Source organism: Cyprinus carpio, chromosome B2, assembly GCF_018340385.1.
Source record: "Cyprinus carpio isolate SPL01 chromosome B2, ASM1834038v1, whole genome shotgun sequence".
Lineage (NCBI taxonomy): Eukaryota > Metazoa > Chordata > Actinopteri > Cypriniformes > Cyprinidae > Cyprinus > Cyprinus carpio.
This window is the reverse complement of record NC_056598.1, coordinates 495,755-515,012: the sequence shown is the minus strand read 5'-3', so window position 1 is coordinate 515,012 and position 19,258 is coordinate 495,755. Positions and strand designations below refer to the sequence as shown.

The window sequence follows — 19,258 nt, the reverse complement described above, 5'->3', positions numbered from 1 at the left end:
GCTCTCTTACAAGGTAGCATTTGAGGACCAGGTGTTCTCTCTAGCTCTCTGTGTTCATTAGTAGGTGCTGGCATCCTGACAATATCCATGGCAGTGAACAATTTGGGGCAGGGCCGCTTCGCTCGGAGCCAGCCATATGTCAAACGAGCAGCAGAGGATTCTGGATTAAAGGGGAAGACACTGAGGGCATTAAGACGGAGTTGTGAGCAATTTCTCTGGAGACAGCGATTATTACGGCACGTGAGTGAACGTGCCATTTATGGAAAGAGGATAAGGTGCAGGTTTGGTGAAGAAACACACACACACTCAGGCCTCTAGAACAACCACAGTGGGTCTTCATTCCTCTTTGATGCTAATGGATTTTCTGAGAAGATGGTGATCCGTCAGCTCTGCCCCAGATAGTGCTGGGATATATGAGAGTGAGAATGAATAAAAAACCTTAAATTCTCTGCCATATAAATTACGATGCACTTTCAGAGGTGCTCCAGCAACTTCTGTAACCTATTTGATTCTGGCTTTTTTACAATGTTGCTATGTAGTCGTTAAAATTAGAGTGATTTTCAGGTTTCTTACTGGACCAAGTCAAAAAAAATCATCTTTTAAATTTTCCTTTCTAAAAAAGCCTACCATTTATATACATTCAGAAAGTCTTCCACAGACTTGGACATTCACACAGAGACCAGCCATTTGTCAGGTGGCTACACAGCATTTGACCACTGGCTTCACAAAAATGTTTTCATGTTTAAGAAGTGTTTGAATATTGCAACAACTACTGATGAACACATTTATTTTGATTTTAATTATCACTCAGTCGGTTTTTTTCCCGTGTATTACCGTGGAAGACATTAAACTTCACAAATTCACCAACTTTTTTGTCATCTGATCCTCTTTCACCTAATACATTTTTATTTGAAGTACCCCTAAGATTTTTAATAAATAAGCATCACCTTTGTATGTTCATTTATCTGATGTAGGTTAATGGCCACATGACATGCAGGTAAATAAACAATATATTTTCATTTTTCTAGTAAGTGTTTTATATTGATTCATTTTAAAATGATTTAATTCAATATGGTACAAGATCATCCTATTTAAATCAATGTAAAAAATGAGATCCAAAATCTAAAATCTGCATTAATGTTTATTTAACGAACAAGTTAGTTAAAAACTAACAAAAATTAAAAATAATGTGTTTATAATCTCTGCACAAGAGACTTAGCATTGTTTCCAAACAAAAGGAAATTTATCTGTATCAGCGTCAGCTTTTTGGCCAAAAATAACAGCATATCGGATATCGACAAATATCCAATATTGTGCATCCCTAATTTAAATACATGGGAAAAAATGCTCAAGTATGTCATTTTGATTATTAAAGATGAGATGCATTCCACTGTATGCATGCATGAATTATTCACATCAACATCGAAGTATACTTTTTTGCAATTTTTTTTTTTAAATATTCTCCGAAGAGAACTTAATATGTCTCATATGTACAATCAAAGGTCAAAGATTTCAGTGTGAGCTCAAATATTTCTAATCAATTCTTTTGAGATCAGTGAATCTGAAAGGGAATCTGAACTAAACTAGCTCTTATAGCTCTTTACTCTTGTACGTCAACAAATAGGTTTCTTACTGCATTCCTTCTTGGGTTCGTCCGACCGATCTTTGCAGTCCTTCACATTATCACACACCTTGCTGCCATCAATGCATTCTCCATTCCTGCAGAGGAACTTCAGAGGTCCTTCACACTTTGTGGCTAAAGTATGGTTGGAAAAAAAGGAAAAGATGCTTACAGAACAGATTGGAGCTGATTTGTTCAGTTCATTTCAATTTAGCTTTGTTTCCTCCCACATAAGCAAATACTCAGAGGTCTTTAGTGCACATATACAGACTTGTGATTTAACAGACGTGGGCAGTTTAGTTGAAGTCTCTGCACATCTTCCATATAAAAGCCACTTTCAAAATTTATTTCCACACATGAAAGCCTATTACCGCTTAGACCCAGCACTCTTTGAGCAGGACACGCTTCTACTATGGACAGACAGGTCTGCACTCATTAAACTTTGAAGGGTGTCACATTAAAAGGCGGAACCAATTTGATCTCTGGGATACATTTCACCCTGCTGAATAAGCAGCACAAAAGATTTGTGCAAAGAAGTATACACACATGTGCACGCCAAAACGTACCATTGACACAGCCAGCCTCGTCGCTTTTGTCGAGGCAGTCGTGTATTTTGTTGCACTGCTTGATGCCGTGGATGCAGGATCCGTCTCCACACTGGAACTCATCAGGCCGGCATGTGAGCAGAGCTGCAGATGAGCCAAACACAGCACAGACATAAGCCAAACACTGACACACAGACTCCGAACAGACCTTCATGGTAGCTTTGGTATGCTTTGGAGCTTCATAATTGGTAAACACCCCTATGATTACTTATATTGTCTGTAATTCAAAAAGGGGAAAAAAGACATGATTTTATATCCACAGCCAAACAATTTTTGATCCGATCACTCAAAGTACATGTGATAAGCACTGCCATATTCCTCCCTATGAAAATCTCTGGAACCACTCCTAAAAGTCTTTTTCACAAAAAGCAGGCAATTAATAAGCAAGAAAGTAAAATGCTATAAATAATACCAACTCAATTATTTTATAATTCTTATAGTTTTCGCTTTAAAGTTTTAGACATTTTGTTATATTTTGCTTTATTTGTATCTTAGTTTTAGTACGTTAAGTACTTCAAGATTTTTTCATTTGAGATTTTTGTTTAAATTTCATCTAATATTAATTCTTTATTTTATTTTCTTTCACAAAAATTATTTTAATAGTTTTAGTGTTAGTTAACAATTTATTGTTAATTACACAATGCATTCATGGACTAATGTAACCCGAAGGTTGTAGGTTCTAGACTCTAGGTGGGTGGAGTGAATAACCAGTGCTCTCTTCCACCTTTAATACCACGACTGAGGTGAGACCCTTGAGCAAGGCACTGAACCCCCAACTGCTCCCTGGGCGCCGCAGCAATATGGCTTCCCACTGCTCCGGGTGTGTGTTCACTACTGTGTGTGTACACTTGGATGGGTTAAATGCAGAGCACAAATTCTGAGTATGGGTCACCATACTTGGCCAAACGAGACCTCCCTTCACTTCATTAGGACCTAGGGGATGAAAACTTTTTGAATTTCAAGATTGGGCTAAATCATACTTATTTTTTTCTTGGTGAACATAGAAGTATCTTCTGTGGCTTCTGAAAGGCAGTTCTAAATGAAAAAAACATGATATAAGAAAAATTACACATCTTCATACTTTTCAAAAGTTGTCACCCCCTGGCACTTAAAGGGATAGAAGGAAACACAATGTATTAAAGGGTTAGTTCACCCAAAAATTAAAATTAGCCCATTATTTACTCACCCTCAAGCCATCCTAGGCATATATGACTTCCTTCTTTCAGATGAATCCAATCGGAGTTATATTAAAAATTTACTTTGATCTTCCAAGCTGTTTAATGGCAGTGAGACTGTGTTGCAGTTCATCAGTCCAAAAGAAGTGAAATAAAGCTCATCCATCCATAATTAAAAGTGCCTCACGCGGCTCTGGGGGGTGAACAAAGCGAATTGATGCATTTTTGTAAGAAAAATATCCATATTCAAAACGTAATAATCACTTTAATCTAGCCTGCGCCAACAGTTGCACATGGAAGCAGTTTTTGGACCATGACATATGAGGTCAGCATTGCGCAAGCGCCGGTGAGTCTTTACAGGAGCAAAGGAAGAAAAGTTTCCTTACTTTAGCAAAGGAAAACCAGTCTCCTCTTGGCTTATATCGAAATCTTCCAACATTCTACTTTACAAACCCCCATTTTGTACTTTCAATTCATGACCGATGTTTTGTTTTGATCTCTCCCCCTGCGCTTCCGCGTTTGTCACTTCTGAGTGGCACATGTGCAAAGCTGACCTCATACGTCATCCGGAACTGCTTCCGTTTTACAACAGTGAGCGCAAGCTAGATTAAATTGATTATTACATTTTAAATATGGTTACTTTTCTTACAAAAACGCATCGATTCATTACAGGAGAACTTTGTTCACCCCCCGGAGCCGTGTGAGGCACTTTTTATTATGGATGGATGTGCTTTATTTCACTTCTTTAGGACGGATGCATTGCAACACAAGCTGAGTGCCAATACACAACTTGGAATATCAAAGACCATTTTTAATATAACTCGGACTGGATTCGTCTGAAAGAAGAAAGTCACATACACCTAGGAAGCCTTGAGGGAGAGTAATTCATGAGCTAAATTTCATTTTTGGGTGAACTAACCCTTTAATACATTGTGTTTCCTTCTGTAGCATCAGTGATCATTTTAACCTTTTGTGATAGTTGTAATACTTTTATAATAGCATATGTGTCCCTCAGTTGTCCTCAGCGTGAAAATATGGATAACAGTTATAGATCATCTAGGTAATGATACACACATTATTAATAATTTTTAAGTAAGTAATTTTTATAAATTCAGCTGTTTTGTCTTGTGCACTATGTAAACATCTTAAGTAAAATGTCTTATTTAGGATATTTGTTTAGGAAAAATTAACATACATTTTGTATGATAACTCTTATTTGGTAAAATAATTAACATCTTGCATGTTCTGCAAAGTGTATGAAAACCTTTTGACTAAAACTGCAAACACACACACACACAGTATATGAGTATTCTGTGTTTGCAGTAAGATTTAAGACAAATCCGCACTTTCAAAGGCCACAAAAACCCCACAAACACACCTCTAGTGCGGTTTCTGGAGACCTGTGGCTTAATTAAGCAAACACACTGAGAAGACAAACAATATTGGCCATTATGAAGTTCAAAGTAAAACCCCCTGAATCACTGCTTAAGAATGAGGGATTAACGTGATTATGGAGCAGTCTGTGGTGGCTGTATCCTCCCTTTATTTCAAGGGCTTAAGGATGCTCAAGGACACACGCCCAAGGGTTGCCTAGTAACGCACGTGCCACTCTGCTCGCCCGTTTTCCCTCCGGCCTGGGCAAAGCCACATCGTAATTGACCTGGATGTTACCTGACGGTGGGAATGAAGAAAGAGGCAGCAGGTTTAAAACAAGCTTATCTAGCCAATGGAAGCCAAGTACGAGAATGCATCATAATTAAAATCAGGTGCTCTCCCAGGCACCTGTGTTTCTTCCATGACTCCTGGGATCTTGTTGTTTACCAAAGCCGCTCTTCTTAGACCTCGATGTTAGATAACAAACACCTTGTGGCAGCTCCATTCTATCAGAGGTGCCTGGGGAATGAGTATGACAGCGGTGATGTGAAATCTGAATTTCCCCAGCTTTCAGAGGAGGATGCAGCCCAGAGATTTTAAAAGCATTCTGACAAATCTGATTTCTGATGCACATCAGAGTCATTGCTGATATATATGAAATAAAATTGCAAAATCGAAACAAACCATCTTGTGCAATACCATAACTAGGGCTGGGCGGTAGACGGTAATACCATGTAATGTTAGAAACGCATTCATGTAGATGGTTAGTTTTATATTTATCAGATATTTTATAAAGGCTTAAGATATGTATCGTTTGATTCTGGTTTCAACTGAAAAAATAATGTGATGCAGCTGCTTCTGTACTTTGCTATGAATCGAATCAAATGCCCTCCCTACAAAAAATATATGTCCAAATATATATCCAAGAAAAATAAAAATAAAAAACGTTTTATTGCATTATTAAAAAATATGAATGACTGCATATAAAATATTTTTGTGCTGAAATAATAACTACTTATTTGTTATAAAAAACAGAAAAAAGGCATTTACTTAAATGTATTTATGTTAAGGTTTATTTCACCCAAAAATCTAAATTCTGTCATAATTTTCTCACCTTCATGTTGTTACAAACCCATGTGATTTTCATTCATTTTTTTAAACACAAATTGAGATTTGAGAATTAAAAATTGAGAAACTTTTCTGTCCCTCTTTTGAAAGTCCATTCTACAAAAACTTTCAATCTTCATAAAGTTCACAGTTCACATCGTAGTAATCCATATGAATCGAGCAGTTTATCTTCTGAAGAGACACATCTGCTTTATATGCTGGACAGATTTAACTGAGGCTTTATTCACAGATAATAATTGATCAACGCAGAAACATTGAGCACGTCAGTAATGGTCAATGGAAGCTCAAAAGGTTGAGCTCAACATGCCACAATCAATGAGCACCGTTGAGGTTTCTCAGAATACTTGGATTAAACTGCTCACTTCGTGTATTCTGTTGCTACTGCTAAAAAATTTTTAAGCATTTAAGTTTTGAGTGTGTGGACTTTCACTGGGGTGAAATCTGTCAGAAAATATCCTTATTTGTGTTTCCAAGATGAAAGAAAATCTAACGGGTTTGAGTAATGACAATATTTTCAATCCCTTCAATTTAAATAATTTCATCTTTTTTCCATAAACTGACAAACTGTCACATCAGGCGGTGAAAGATACATGCTTCCACCGAAGCTTAATTCAAAGTCAAATCTTTTCTTTTTAACCCATTATGATGCGGCACACAGTTAAATGGTGTTATGTGTTGGTTGTGCAATGTAGTCGCTACATTCATGAGCATCACCACTGTGCCCTTGAGCAGCCCATTTAACCCCAGAATGCTTTAGGAGCCTTTCTATACAATAAGTGCATTGGAAGATCAGAAACATTGTTCTCTACATGAATACACAAACACTTGGCTAACGTACTGCAAAAGTGCATGAAAAAGCTATCATTGTTCTATGACGCTACACAACAATGGTGTGTGTGCCATCACTGTCAAACTAAATTAAAGTGTGTCTCCACTCCAAATGCTTTGAGTCACGTGGCAATAATGGCTTAAATAATACAAACTGTCTTGGTGTGGGTGGAATAGATAATAAATGGCAGGCAGTCAGAAAAAATTATCTGCCGTGAACCGTCGCCTTCCATCTTTGGCAAAACCTCACAGTATCTAAGAGAATTTAATTCCCATCGGAGCATGTCAGAGCGACGTGCCCTTCAGAAACATTGTTGGGGTCGTGTGGCCCTCACAATGAGAACTCCTGCTGAGATTCCTGCACAGATATTTCAAGAAATGTGGTGGAGATCCCGAGCACCTTCATGCACATTCACTGGGAGTGTTTGCTTTGTGTGCATCAATGCAGCAGCCAGCAAGTTCAGTAGGTGAAAAACGAGTCTGAGAGAAAGAAAGATGAACCATGCAACGTACCAAAAGACAAATAGTGAGAGAGCTGATGCACACACACAAAAATGCTACAAAATCAATCCACATTCTTGCACATCCTCTTAAATGTTACTGTTATGAAAGAGCATTTCTCTGGCAATTGGTTCAAACTTTTCAATTTCTGTTTTTATTGTTTTTGACCCATGTAACCGTGTATTCTAATAAATAAGTCTGTTATGACACCACCATTTTAGGTACAAGTGAAATCAAAAACAGTGCTTTAAGATTTTCAAAAAGGTAAGAAAGGTAAGAAGTACTACAGGAATTGAATTTAGTTACCAAATGTAAAATAACGCTACATAGCGTGTATAAAATTAATACAGATTCATCTTCATGAAAACTACAAAAAGTTATTTGGTCAAAAGCAGTGAGTGATTTTTCTGTCTTTTGTTATTATATTAACATTAATGACAGGAGCAGCAGGTATATTGGTCTGCTGTCACTTTAAGACCTAACGCACAGATCCAAGACACATCCAATTTTTGTTTACATTCACTTAAGAAATAAGCAGCGGTGTTGGATATTTACATATACTCCCCAAGACTGGCATTTTGACAGTTTTGTGTGCATTTGTTAGTTCAAGCACAATACGACGTAATGAAGCGAAATAAAACTCATTTCAGTACTCATGCAATCTGAGCATAAATGTTTTCAATTCTCTTTAATGTTTAAAAAGGCAAGGAATAAAAACAAATGCAGTCCGTCAACTGTCTCATGCAACACTGACTCCAGGCCACCGGCCAGACCTTATTGTTGAGCCCTGCAAAGGTATCATAATAAACTGGGTGGGTGCAAAACTTTTATGGCACAAAAACAATCAGCATCAACTACAGGTGACCCTGGGGCCCAGGGCCAGTGAAAATATAAACCAACCTGCCATAATTTTCTAGCAAAAGTACACTCACCTAAAGGATTATTAGGAACACCTGTTAAATTTCTCATTACAGGCTGGAGTCTAAGGGTATGTTGTGGGCCTGGAGAAGTTTTGTCATGCCCTGACATTTGTGCTTTTTTCAGTTTCTTATAAATATCTAAATGGCTAAAGTCTAATCTCACTGTAATCAGCACAAACTAGGCTATAATAATATGTGAGCAGCATGAATGTACATGATTGTGTTTTTGAGAAAAAAAATGTTATGCGTGGTTAGTGAAAAACTAAAAATGTTAAATCACTTGAAAAAGGCAATTAAAACACATACAGAAAATTGGGTCCCAGGAATTTTGAGAACTGGAGCTTGTAGCCAAGAAATTTTTTTTTTTCTAAATGATGTGAAAATCATCTTGTTTACTCACCTTACAGAAAACAATATATTGATTTAAATTTTCTAAGACAGTTTTTGTTGGTAAAAGTCATATGCGAGTAGGCGTCAACTATCATGAATTCACACCTGAGAAGACAAAAGACCTGCATAATGAGCTGCATAATGAGCCATTCAGTCAGCTGTGTCACTGAGAGGGGTGAGTTACAAGAAAGAATGTGAGGACAAAATAAATCTATATAATTTTATGTTTGTAGTTTATTTAGAATACATTTAATTATCCCACAACATAATTTAATATTCACTTGTGAGTGCAGTTAAACAGTTTATTAGGAAAAATCAAAGCTGACTTTCAAACTGAATTTTTTGCATAATTACTCCAGTCACACAGTCCTTCAGAAATCCTTTTAACAATCTTATTTTCTACAAAAAAAACATTTATTGTTATTATTATCATCATCATCATTATTATTATTATTATTATTATTATTATTATTATTATTATTAATGTTGAAAAGAGCTGAGAATATTTTTTTTAGGTTTTTTAGGGGGGGATAAATTGAAAGAAGCAGCAATGATTGTTACATTTGTTACAGTTACATTTATTGTTACATTTATATTATTTACATCAAGCTTTTGAATGGTATAGTGGTGTATATTGTTATTGAAACTTCATAATATTTCACTTGATTATACATTTAGTCAGGAATTATAGTTTGGAAAAAGTCTTTGGAAAAAGTCTAACTAGTAAAATGTTTACACGTTATGTGAAAACTAGTACAAGTATATAAATAAATAAAAAGAGACTTACTCATGTTTTATGAACTCTGCTGAATAAAGTGCTTCATTCTTTTTTCTGAGGAAATCCAAATCTCAAATCCTCAACCACATCACATCTTTTTGGGGTGAATTATGTCTTATTCCTCTCATCGCGAAGCAAACAGTAAAATAAAAAACAGTAAAATAAAAAAAACTTGAAGAACAATCTCGCTGCGTTGTCTTCTGTTGTGTGGGCGTATTCAAAAGCCCGCGCGCTTCAGTGAAACATTTGAATCTCAAAAGCGCGCTCGGCGCGGGGGGCGTGGTCGCATTAGAAGATAATGAAGGGGGATGTGAAAAACGGACATCGCGTTGTTTTCATATGGATTACTTTATCACAGAATATTTGTTTTCAGCAGCACTTGTTTAGTTTAAAAGTAGACATGTCAGGCTTTCTATAGATATCTCTCTCATGTCTCTTCGTTGAGTATTCACTGAGTTACAGTTCATTTTAATGACGCATTTGTATCTGAAGATCAGCGCAGACAAAGGCTGCAGACAGCACTCCTTGTTTGTTATCTTTATTTTATAAGTGCACAAAGTTTTGTTGTTATTATGTCTGTATACAAAAAAAAAGTAGACCCCTTTACAGATTCGATTGATGTATTGCACTTATCTGTACGATCAAAACTGAAAGTGTAATTTAAGTTCTTTTCGGGGTTATCAGGAGAAAATACCCCAAAACGCGTATACGCGTTAATCGACTCCAGAGGGTTAATGCAATTATCTAATCAACCAATCACATGGCAGTTGCATCAATGCATTTAGGGGGTGTGGTCCTGGTCAAGGCAATCTCCTGAACTCCAAACTGAATGTCAGAATGGGAAAGAAAGGTGATTTAAGCAATTTTGAGCGTGGCATGGTTGTTGGTGCCAGACGGGCCGGTCTGAGTATTTCACAATCTGCTCAGTTACTGGGATTTTCACGCACAACCATTTCTAGGGTTTACAAAGAATGGTGTGAAAAGGGGGAAAAACATCCAGTATGCGGCAGTCCTGTGGGCGAAAATGCCTTGTTGATGCTAGAGGTCAGAGGAGAATGGGCCGACTGATTCAAGCTGATAGAAGAGCAACTTTGACTGAAATAACCACTCGTTACAGCCGAGGTATGCAGCAAAGCATTTGTGAAGCCACAACACACGCAACCTTGAGGTGGATGGGCTACAACAGCAGAGGATCCCACCGGGTACCACTCATCTCCACTACAAATAGGAAAAAGAGGCTACAATTTGCACGAGCTCACCAAAATTGGACAGTTGAAGACTGGATGGGTCTCGATTTCTGTTGAGACATTCAGATGGTAGAGTCAGAATTTGGCGTAAACAGAATGAGAACATTGATCCATCATGCCTTGTTACCACTGTGCAGGCTGGTGGTGGTGGTGTAATGGTGTGGGGGATGTTTTCTTGGCACACTTTAGGCCCCTTAGTGCCAATTGGGCATCGTTTAAATGCCACGGCCTACCTGAGCATTGTTTCTGACCATGTCCATCCCTTTATGACCACCATGTACCCATCCTCTGATGGCTACTTCCAGCAGGATAATGCACCATGTCACAAAGCTCGAATCATTTTAAATTGGTTTCTTGAACATGACAATGAGTTCACTGTACTAAAATGGTCCCCACAGTCACCAGATCTCAACCCAATAGAGCATCTTTGGGATGTGGTGGAACAGGAGCTTCGTGCCCTGGATGTGCATCCCACAAATCTCCATCAACTGCAATGGGCCCCACAGTCAATATGGGGCCAACATTTCTAAAGAATGCTTTCAGCACCTTGTTGAATCAATGCCACGTAGAATTAAGGCAGTTCTGAAGGCGAAAGGGGGTCAAACACAGTATTAGTATGATGTTCCTAATAATCCTTTAGGTGAGTGTATATTTATGACTTTACAGTGGTTTAATTTATGGTTATTGCAAAAAAAAAAAAAAAAAAATTAAAATATTTTGGTAACACTTTTTTAACCAATTCTCACTATTATTGTCACACCAAGTTGGACTTTTGTTTTGTTTTCTTCCAACCTTTGTACTCTGTGTGACCTAGTTTCTGTCTCCTGTTGATTATGTCATTTAGTTAAGGTGTGTGTCATTAATTATCTTCATTTGCTCCTGTGTTTAAAGTGTAGCCTGTTCAGTTTTCCCTCGTCCAGTATTTTTAAATGTTTTCCTACATGTGCTCCTGCCTGTCCGTCCTGGATTTACATTTGTTTGGATTTATTAAAAGACTATTTGCATTTATCTTCATCTTCTTTTTGCGTGTATATCACCGTAGCATGACAATTATTTAATTTCTTGCATGTTATGCATGCATATTAATAGCATATTGGCTGTTTATTAGTATTTATAAAGCAAATATTAATGCCTTATTCTGCATGATCATATTTTATATTCCTTAATCTTCCCCCATACTTAAACTTAAGAAGAAAATTAGTAGTTTATTGAGGCTTAATTGTTAATTGGTTCCCAAACTGAAGTGTGACCTATATTTTTCTTGGCATATATAAATATAAATTACTAAAATTTAAAATATAATATATAATACGTACTGTGGTGAGTCAACGAAAATATTGTCAGGGCAAGCAAAATCTGTACTAATGAAAAAAAGAAAAAACCCTGCCCTGAACATCAGTATATAACTACATACTGTATTTGAGTGACAGTTGTACAGTGAGATCAAAGAACTTTCTACAGGAAGTAATTGAGAGTGCACACTCACGGCAGTCAGCCTCATCTGACTTGTCCTTGCAGTCAGGGTCCCTGTCACATCTCCAGGCAAGTTTCACACACTCCCCGCTGGCGCAACGAAATTCTCCAGCACCGCACTGCAGTCTCCGGGTGGGGGGCGGAGCCAGCCGTCCAGACCCGCCCCCGCATCGCCCCACCCACTCATCAGAGCCGTCAGCGCAGTCAGGGTCGCCATCGCAGATCCAGGGCTGGGGCACACACTCTGAGCTGTTACAGCGAAACTCGTGCGGCCCACAGGTGGGCGGAGAGCACTTCTCCTCATCGCTGCCATCTCCACAGTCGTCATCACCGTCACACACATAGACCGGTGCTAAACATTTGCGGTTACGACACTGGAACTCCCCCGCTGAGCAGGACCTGGCATCTGGGGATGAGAAAACAAAGCCTTGATTAAGAAATGCCCAATTACAAATGAAGAGACTGTCTGAATGCCATGTGTAGCATCAACTATGTTTCCTGCAGAGTGGTAGCTCTTTCAAAGTCTGCAAAAAAGTTTTTTCTTTAATGATGAAGTCACCATTCAGTTTGCATGTTTATAAATTTTCTGAAAGTTAAGTGTTAAAGGTTAAATATAAGTGTGTGTATATATAAAATGTTTAAAAAAAATAATAAAAAAAAAATTAAGGTATGCATCAATGCCATATTTTGCCCCCTATTTTTTTGTTTCCTTTTGCAGTATGCCAATCTGGGCCAAATCAAAGGCTCATCATGGGCCATCTTTGGCCCCAGAGCCCTGGTTTGAGCATCTCTGCATTAAAATGAGCAAAACTGACAGTAAAGACATTTATAATGTAGAGCACTGCTCAAAGCATATAGTGTCGCAATTTATTTACATATTGACTCACATATTGTGGCTGTTAAATTTAAAGTGATAGTTAACTCCCAAAAAATAAAAAAGTAAAAGTCAATGGGGTCAATGGAGTCCAAAACCACACTAGGGTGAAAAAAAGGACATTTTTCAAATGTTTCACTGAAGAAAGAGAGTCAAACTGATTTGGAATGACATGTGGGTGAATTGTTCATTTTGGGGTCAACTATTAATTTTAATCCCAATTGAGAGATTTCAAAAGAGATCAGAAGAGCTGCTAATGTACTAGAGGGATCTTAAGAGATCACATAAAGATAGACTGAAGGACCTGCTGATCAAAGGCAAGATTTTCATTGAATCTCTAAGAAACAGATTTGACAGTAGAGATAAGAGGAACACAGGAGAAGCCTAATAGGAAAAGAAAGACAAGAAACAAGATTAAGGAGAATGTGCTATTCAACAGTTGTATGTATTTTGTCTGTGGTCAGTTAGTTTGGTCATATACACCAAAGAGAAAAATATATTTCAGCATATATCCATTTAATGGACAGAATGTTTTTTAATAATTGTTAGAGGCGTTTACTAAGGTAAGCCTCACTATAAGGCCTTGATATACTCAACTTGTATTCTAATGAATTTCATAATACAATATATTAAAAAAAATATCTTATAAATATTGAAAACGTATATATATTTTCTTGCATCACAGTGGTTTTACTGTAGTCCATGAAACATTTTATAACACGTTTTCATGAACTACATCCACTGGGATGCAAGAAAATAAAATCATTTAAATATATATATATATATATATATATATATATATATATATATACACATATTTTAATCTTTTTTTTTGTTTGTTTGTTTGTTTTAAGTGAAGTAACATCCAAAGGTTTTACAATTTTGTGCATTTTCTCATTAGTGAGAAGTTATTCATCACATACAATTTCATTTTATTTGAAAAACATTAAGTTATGAACAATGTTCCCTCTAATTCTTTTTTCTTGCTGAGCAAAACTTTTCTCTATTGGGCGGACATTTCGGGCACCTGAGCAAAAACTTTCTTTATAACAGACCTGTACAGCGCACACACAAAAAAAAGTGTGTAACTTTTAACTTTAATGTGCTTAATTTGACCCATGACTAAATTATGTACATTTTAGGTTACCTGAGAATTTATTTATTTATTTACAGTATAATAGACTGCCATTCAAAGGTTTGGGATCAATAATGTTTATTAAAGAAGTTTCTTATGCTCATCAAGGCTGTATCTATTTGATAAAAATACTGAATATTATTTCACAAAATAATATTGTGAAATATTATTGCAATTTAAAATAAAAGTTTTCCATTTTTAATTTATTTTACATTATAATTTATTCCACTGAAGCAAAGCTATTTTAAGCATCATTACTCCAGTCTTCAGTGTCACATGATCCTTCAGAAATCTTTCTAATATGCTGATTTATTATCAATGTTGAAAACAGCTTAATATTTTTTTGGGACCTGTGATATTTTTTCAGGATTCTTTGATAAATAAAGTGTTAAAAAGAACAGTGTTTATTCAAAATATACATTTTGTGTTACAATATGCACTACTATTCAAAAGTTTGTGGTCAGTAATTTTTCTTTTTTTTTTATTATTATTTTATTCAGCAAGAATGTGTTAAATGGATAAAAAGTGATAGTAAAGACTTATATTTTTAGAAAAGATTTCTATTTCAAATAAATGCTGTTTTTTTTTTTTTTTTTACTTTTTATTAAACAAAGAATCAAAGAAAAAAGTATCACAGGTTCCAAAAAAAAAAAAAAAGAAAAAAAAAGTGATTTCTATCATTCTCTTTCTATGAAACCTGTAAAACGTGTTCACCGGTTCTAACTCTATAGCGATATCAACTCTATAGCGGTTTACCCGAGCATCGCAATTCATTCGCTTTCGCAAATGGCTTTCTCGACTCATTTATGCATGTCCGCGGCACATTATTTCTTCTGCGTGACCATTTTATAAGCTCACTTTCCACCGGGTCAAAACTGACAGGAATGCAAAAGGTTTTGTCAGTTTTTGAATGCATTAAAATGTATGATGTCATCAATTCAAGAACACATAGCTAAACTAACAGCAGTGTAGAAAGGACAGTTAATAAAGCCTCTTATAACAAGGATGTGGATGTTTGCACCAGCTCTGCAATTCAGCACTCCAGTGTATTCATGTCTTTACTCGTGTCTGACCTTGTCGAACTGAGTTAAGAATTAAACCTGAAAAGATTTCTTTAATTTTACTTGAGTATACTGGGTTCTTTACTTTTGCAAACTAACTTTTCTTTAACTGTTCAATAGATTTTTTTAAATGAAGTTGAATTTGGGTTTAATTTGGATATTTGATTTCAGAAATTCTCTTTAATAGAAATTGTGGATGGATTTTATCTTACAGTATATTCCTGTATTTGACGCATGTTCAAGAGGCTTGTGAATGATGTGCTCAGCTCCAGTATAAAGGCCTCTGGCTTGAGATTAGCCTAGATTGAGTGCAGATTAATGCGTGGGAACAGGCAATTATCATCATTGTGCCAAAACTCCCTCCATTTAGATGATTCATTTATTCCAGTTAGGAAGCAAAATCCCTACAGCATTTTAACATGCAGTACAAAAAACAAAAACAAAAAAATAAACAAACAAACAAACAAAAAAGATATATATATCTTATAAAAGATATATATATCTTATATATATCCCTCATAGCCTGACCCTGTTTCAGTTCCGAATTTGCCTTATTTTCCCAGCCAAGTCCAAATTTAAACTCTTGTTTACTTAAACTGACATTATAGTTAATTTTTTACTAAACCATTAATGTCAGCAGTGGCTTGTGGAGGTACTGCAATCCTGAAACTGTATATTGCATATCACCTATACTTTAAAACATATGATTTTCCTGTGATGCAAAGCTGAATTTTCAGCATCATTACTCCAGTCTTCAGTGTCACATGGTCCTTCAGAAATCATTCTGATTTGCTCCTCAATAAACATTTAATATTATCAATGTTGAAAACAGTTATGCTGCTTAATATTTTTGTAGGAACTGTAATACTGTACATCATACATTCATTATTCAGGATTTTTTTAAGAATAGAGAATTTACACAGAACAAAGGAACAGCATTTATTTGAAATCTTTTGTAACATTTAAACTGACACTTTTTTGAGCAATTTATTGTGTCCTTGCTGCATAAAAGTATTCAAATTTGTATTTAAAATTTTTTTTTTTTTTTTTTTTACTGATACCAAACTAAAAAAAGTAATTGTGCAAAATGCTACCTGGAAAATATATAATTCTAATTTTTTGCATCTTGTATGTTAATATAAATGAAATAAATTATAATACATTTTCTAGACAGTGTTTAAAAAAACCTGAAATTCTGATAATGCCACATTCTGTAAAGTGAAACATTTGATTACATTTATGACATTTTAATATATTATAATTTATTATTTTTTATTGCTATATTACTACTACTGCAAAACCTTATGGAGCAATTTCTAATTTTCTAAGCTGAAATCACTTTGGAGTAACCCTTGGAGTAAAAACAATAAAATCAGTCCATTTAAATGAAGCACTTATATTCTAGGTATTTAAGGTGAAAAGGCAAGGAAAATGATGAATATGCTTGGCAGAGATTTGGAATCTGAGTGAAAAATGGATCTGGATTGATTTTTCTATAGCTCTGAGCTGCAGCCCAGTCAGCAGTGCTTCTAAGGAGAATCAGTAGTGAATGTTGGAGTGAAACCAGTTTGACCCAGTTCCCTGGAAACTGCTCTGTCGTGATGATGAGAGCTTCTGATTAGTAGAGGTGAAGCTGTGGGCCGCGGCCAGCCTGGGGGAGAGAGGTATGACGGACCAGTCCACCCACATTACTCTCTACTAGCGCCCGCTGAAAGCCTCTGAACACACAATTCACCAGAGTCAATGTTTCTTGTGTGGTTTTTATACAATATACCAGGTGATGCTCTTGGGCACAACTGTACTCAAAAGCAGGGCCAAACATGTTTCAGTAATTCCATGCAACAGTTACACTTACAGACACAAAATCCAGACATTTTCCTGAGATTAGAAAAAATATTTAATTGGATTCAAATTTATTTAAATAAATGTATTCAATCTATTAGAAAATTTATCAAATTCAAAAATATTTGTTTCAGACTAGAATAAATATTTGACCCTTTTCGCTAAAGTAATGCAACAATACTGCAAAAACAAAATAGCAAATATTTTTTTTGGGGGTTTTATTTTTTATAGTTCATTGCCTTTATGCAAATTAGAGCACCAGGATATGAAAGAAAGAATATTCAGTGTATATTATATAAAGTTTATACTATATACAATATGCTGTCAAATTAGAGCATGACTTTATTTAATCCAAAATATTACTGTAAATGTTTGGAGTAACATTCTAGCATACTTCTATACTTGCTCTATTATATAATTTTGTATATATACTGTGTGCAGTGAAACCTTCCATGTAATAATTGGATGAGCTACTACATTTACTAAAAATTTCAGTATACAACAACCATGTTGAACAGAATACTGTACCCCACAATGCCCTGCACTTGACCTTCCATTTACTGTGTGATGAATGAACCAAATGTTATATAAACTGTGTTTTCATATCTATTTTTTGACTTGAGATTATTTGATCTGACTACCAAAAGTGAAGACATTTTTACATTAAAACTGAATCTGAAATGCAAAACAACGGTTTTATTTCCAAAACTACAACTGGATGCCACTAGCAGAAGTAAACATGCTTGTAATAAGGTCATGTGACAATAATGTAGCATTCATTGATGTTAGGTACGTTAATTGTTGCATAATATTTTAATAATGCCATTTAAAATACATTTATATTCTCAATAATAATTACATATTTGTACAAAAAATATATTTTTAGAAATTAATACTTACTTTTATTCAGCAAGGATGAATTAAATTGACCAAAAGTGACAGTAAAGACATTTACAGTATACTGTATTATTACAAAAGACTTCTATTTCAAATAACTGCTGTTCCTTTTACATTTCTATTTATCAAAGAGTAATGAAAAAAAAAGATCACAGTTTTCTCAAAAATATCAAGCAGTGCAACTATTTTCAGCATGGATTATATTAAGAATATATGTTTCTTGATCATCAAATCAGCACATTAGAATGATTCCTGAAGGATCATGTGATACTGAAACCTGGAGTAATGCTGATTACAGGAATAAATTACATTTTAAAACAGATTCACATAGAAAAGAGTTGTTTTCATAATAAGTTCAGAGCGGTCTTAGATGACCTTAGAAAAAATATTTTATACCACAAGCAGTATTTAGTGTACACTTGCACAGTATGTCGTGAGAAGTATGCTAGTATTCTGAACATACCCTAAGATATCTTTCATGTTTTTGAACAGCTAATAGATCAGGTACAGAAGCTGAATGCTGATGTTTGTCAGTAAACAGTAATTAGCGGAGCACATAGCCTGTGACCAGATTTGAAATGCTATGCAGGATGTTGCATGTGATTTTACATGATGAGCAATTTGAGCTTCTTAGAGGGGCTGATAATCAAACCTGCTCAAGAGAATCATGCATAATTCAATACATGGAAGACTCAATTAACCACAAGCCAAAGAGAGATTGACTTTAATAAGTTACCCACTGCTTGCAAACGCTGATGATTAGGAGGGATCTGAGGAGGAAGAGAACACTGTACCAGCGGAGTGTTTTGAATCAGTGACTGGTAAGGAGCATTTTTCTGTTACAGTGCATGCAAGTCTAATTTATGTAAAGCGAGGGATATGATGGATACTGAATGATGGCAAAAGAGTTATGACCAGGAATAAGTCAGAGACTTGCACCTCCTGCTCAATGTGTGTTAATAACATAGCATAACGTATAGAGCTGGGAAGTCTGTAGTACTAAAACTCAGAAGAGAATTAGCATTCAAACATACATTCATTTTTATTAGTTTTATTTCGTATTATTTTTGATTCATGATTGGAACAAGGTCTGAGGTGGACATTACTTGAAGATATTGAAGAGGTGACACTCAGTCGTATCTCAAACGACAATTCTGAGGCAGTTTTTTCTCACTTTTTTAACTTTTAAGTTGTTAAGAAGGTGCAAAATAATCAAAAAATAAAACGACAAATTATAAACAAAGTGGCAAATATAAAAGCAAAATAAGTCAGAAAACACAACAACCAGTCAGACGAATGTCCTTCCTTAAAGTAGTGCTATCACAAATAGTTTCAAATGACCACAGAAGTCCACAAATTTACAAGCAACAATGTTAGGGGCCGTTTACACTACATTTTCAGCCAAAAAC

At 35.5% G+C, this 19,258-nt stretch overlaps 1 protein-coding gene across 1 annotated transcript in view; it reads right to left on the bottom strand.

Moving 5' to 3' along the window:
* The window catches only part of LOC109108377 (low-density lipoprotein receptor-related protein 8-like), a 46,768-nt gene that overhangs the window by 23,274 nt on the left and 4,236 nt on the right, over nt 1-19,258 (bottom strand). Inside the window, exons 5-7 of the mRNA XM_042719318.1 lie at nt 12,054-12,506; nt 2,188-2,310; nt 1,634-1,756 (exon numbers count right to left, since the gene is read on the bottom strand). Of these exons, the coding sequence (XP_042575252.1) occupies nt 1,634-1,756; nt 2,188-2,310; nt 12,054-12,506 (699 nt within the window). The remainder of the gene's footprint in view (nt 1-1,633; nt 1,757-2,187; nt 2,311-12,053; nt 12,507-19,258) is intronic.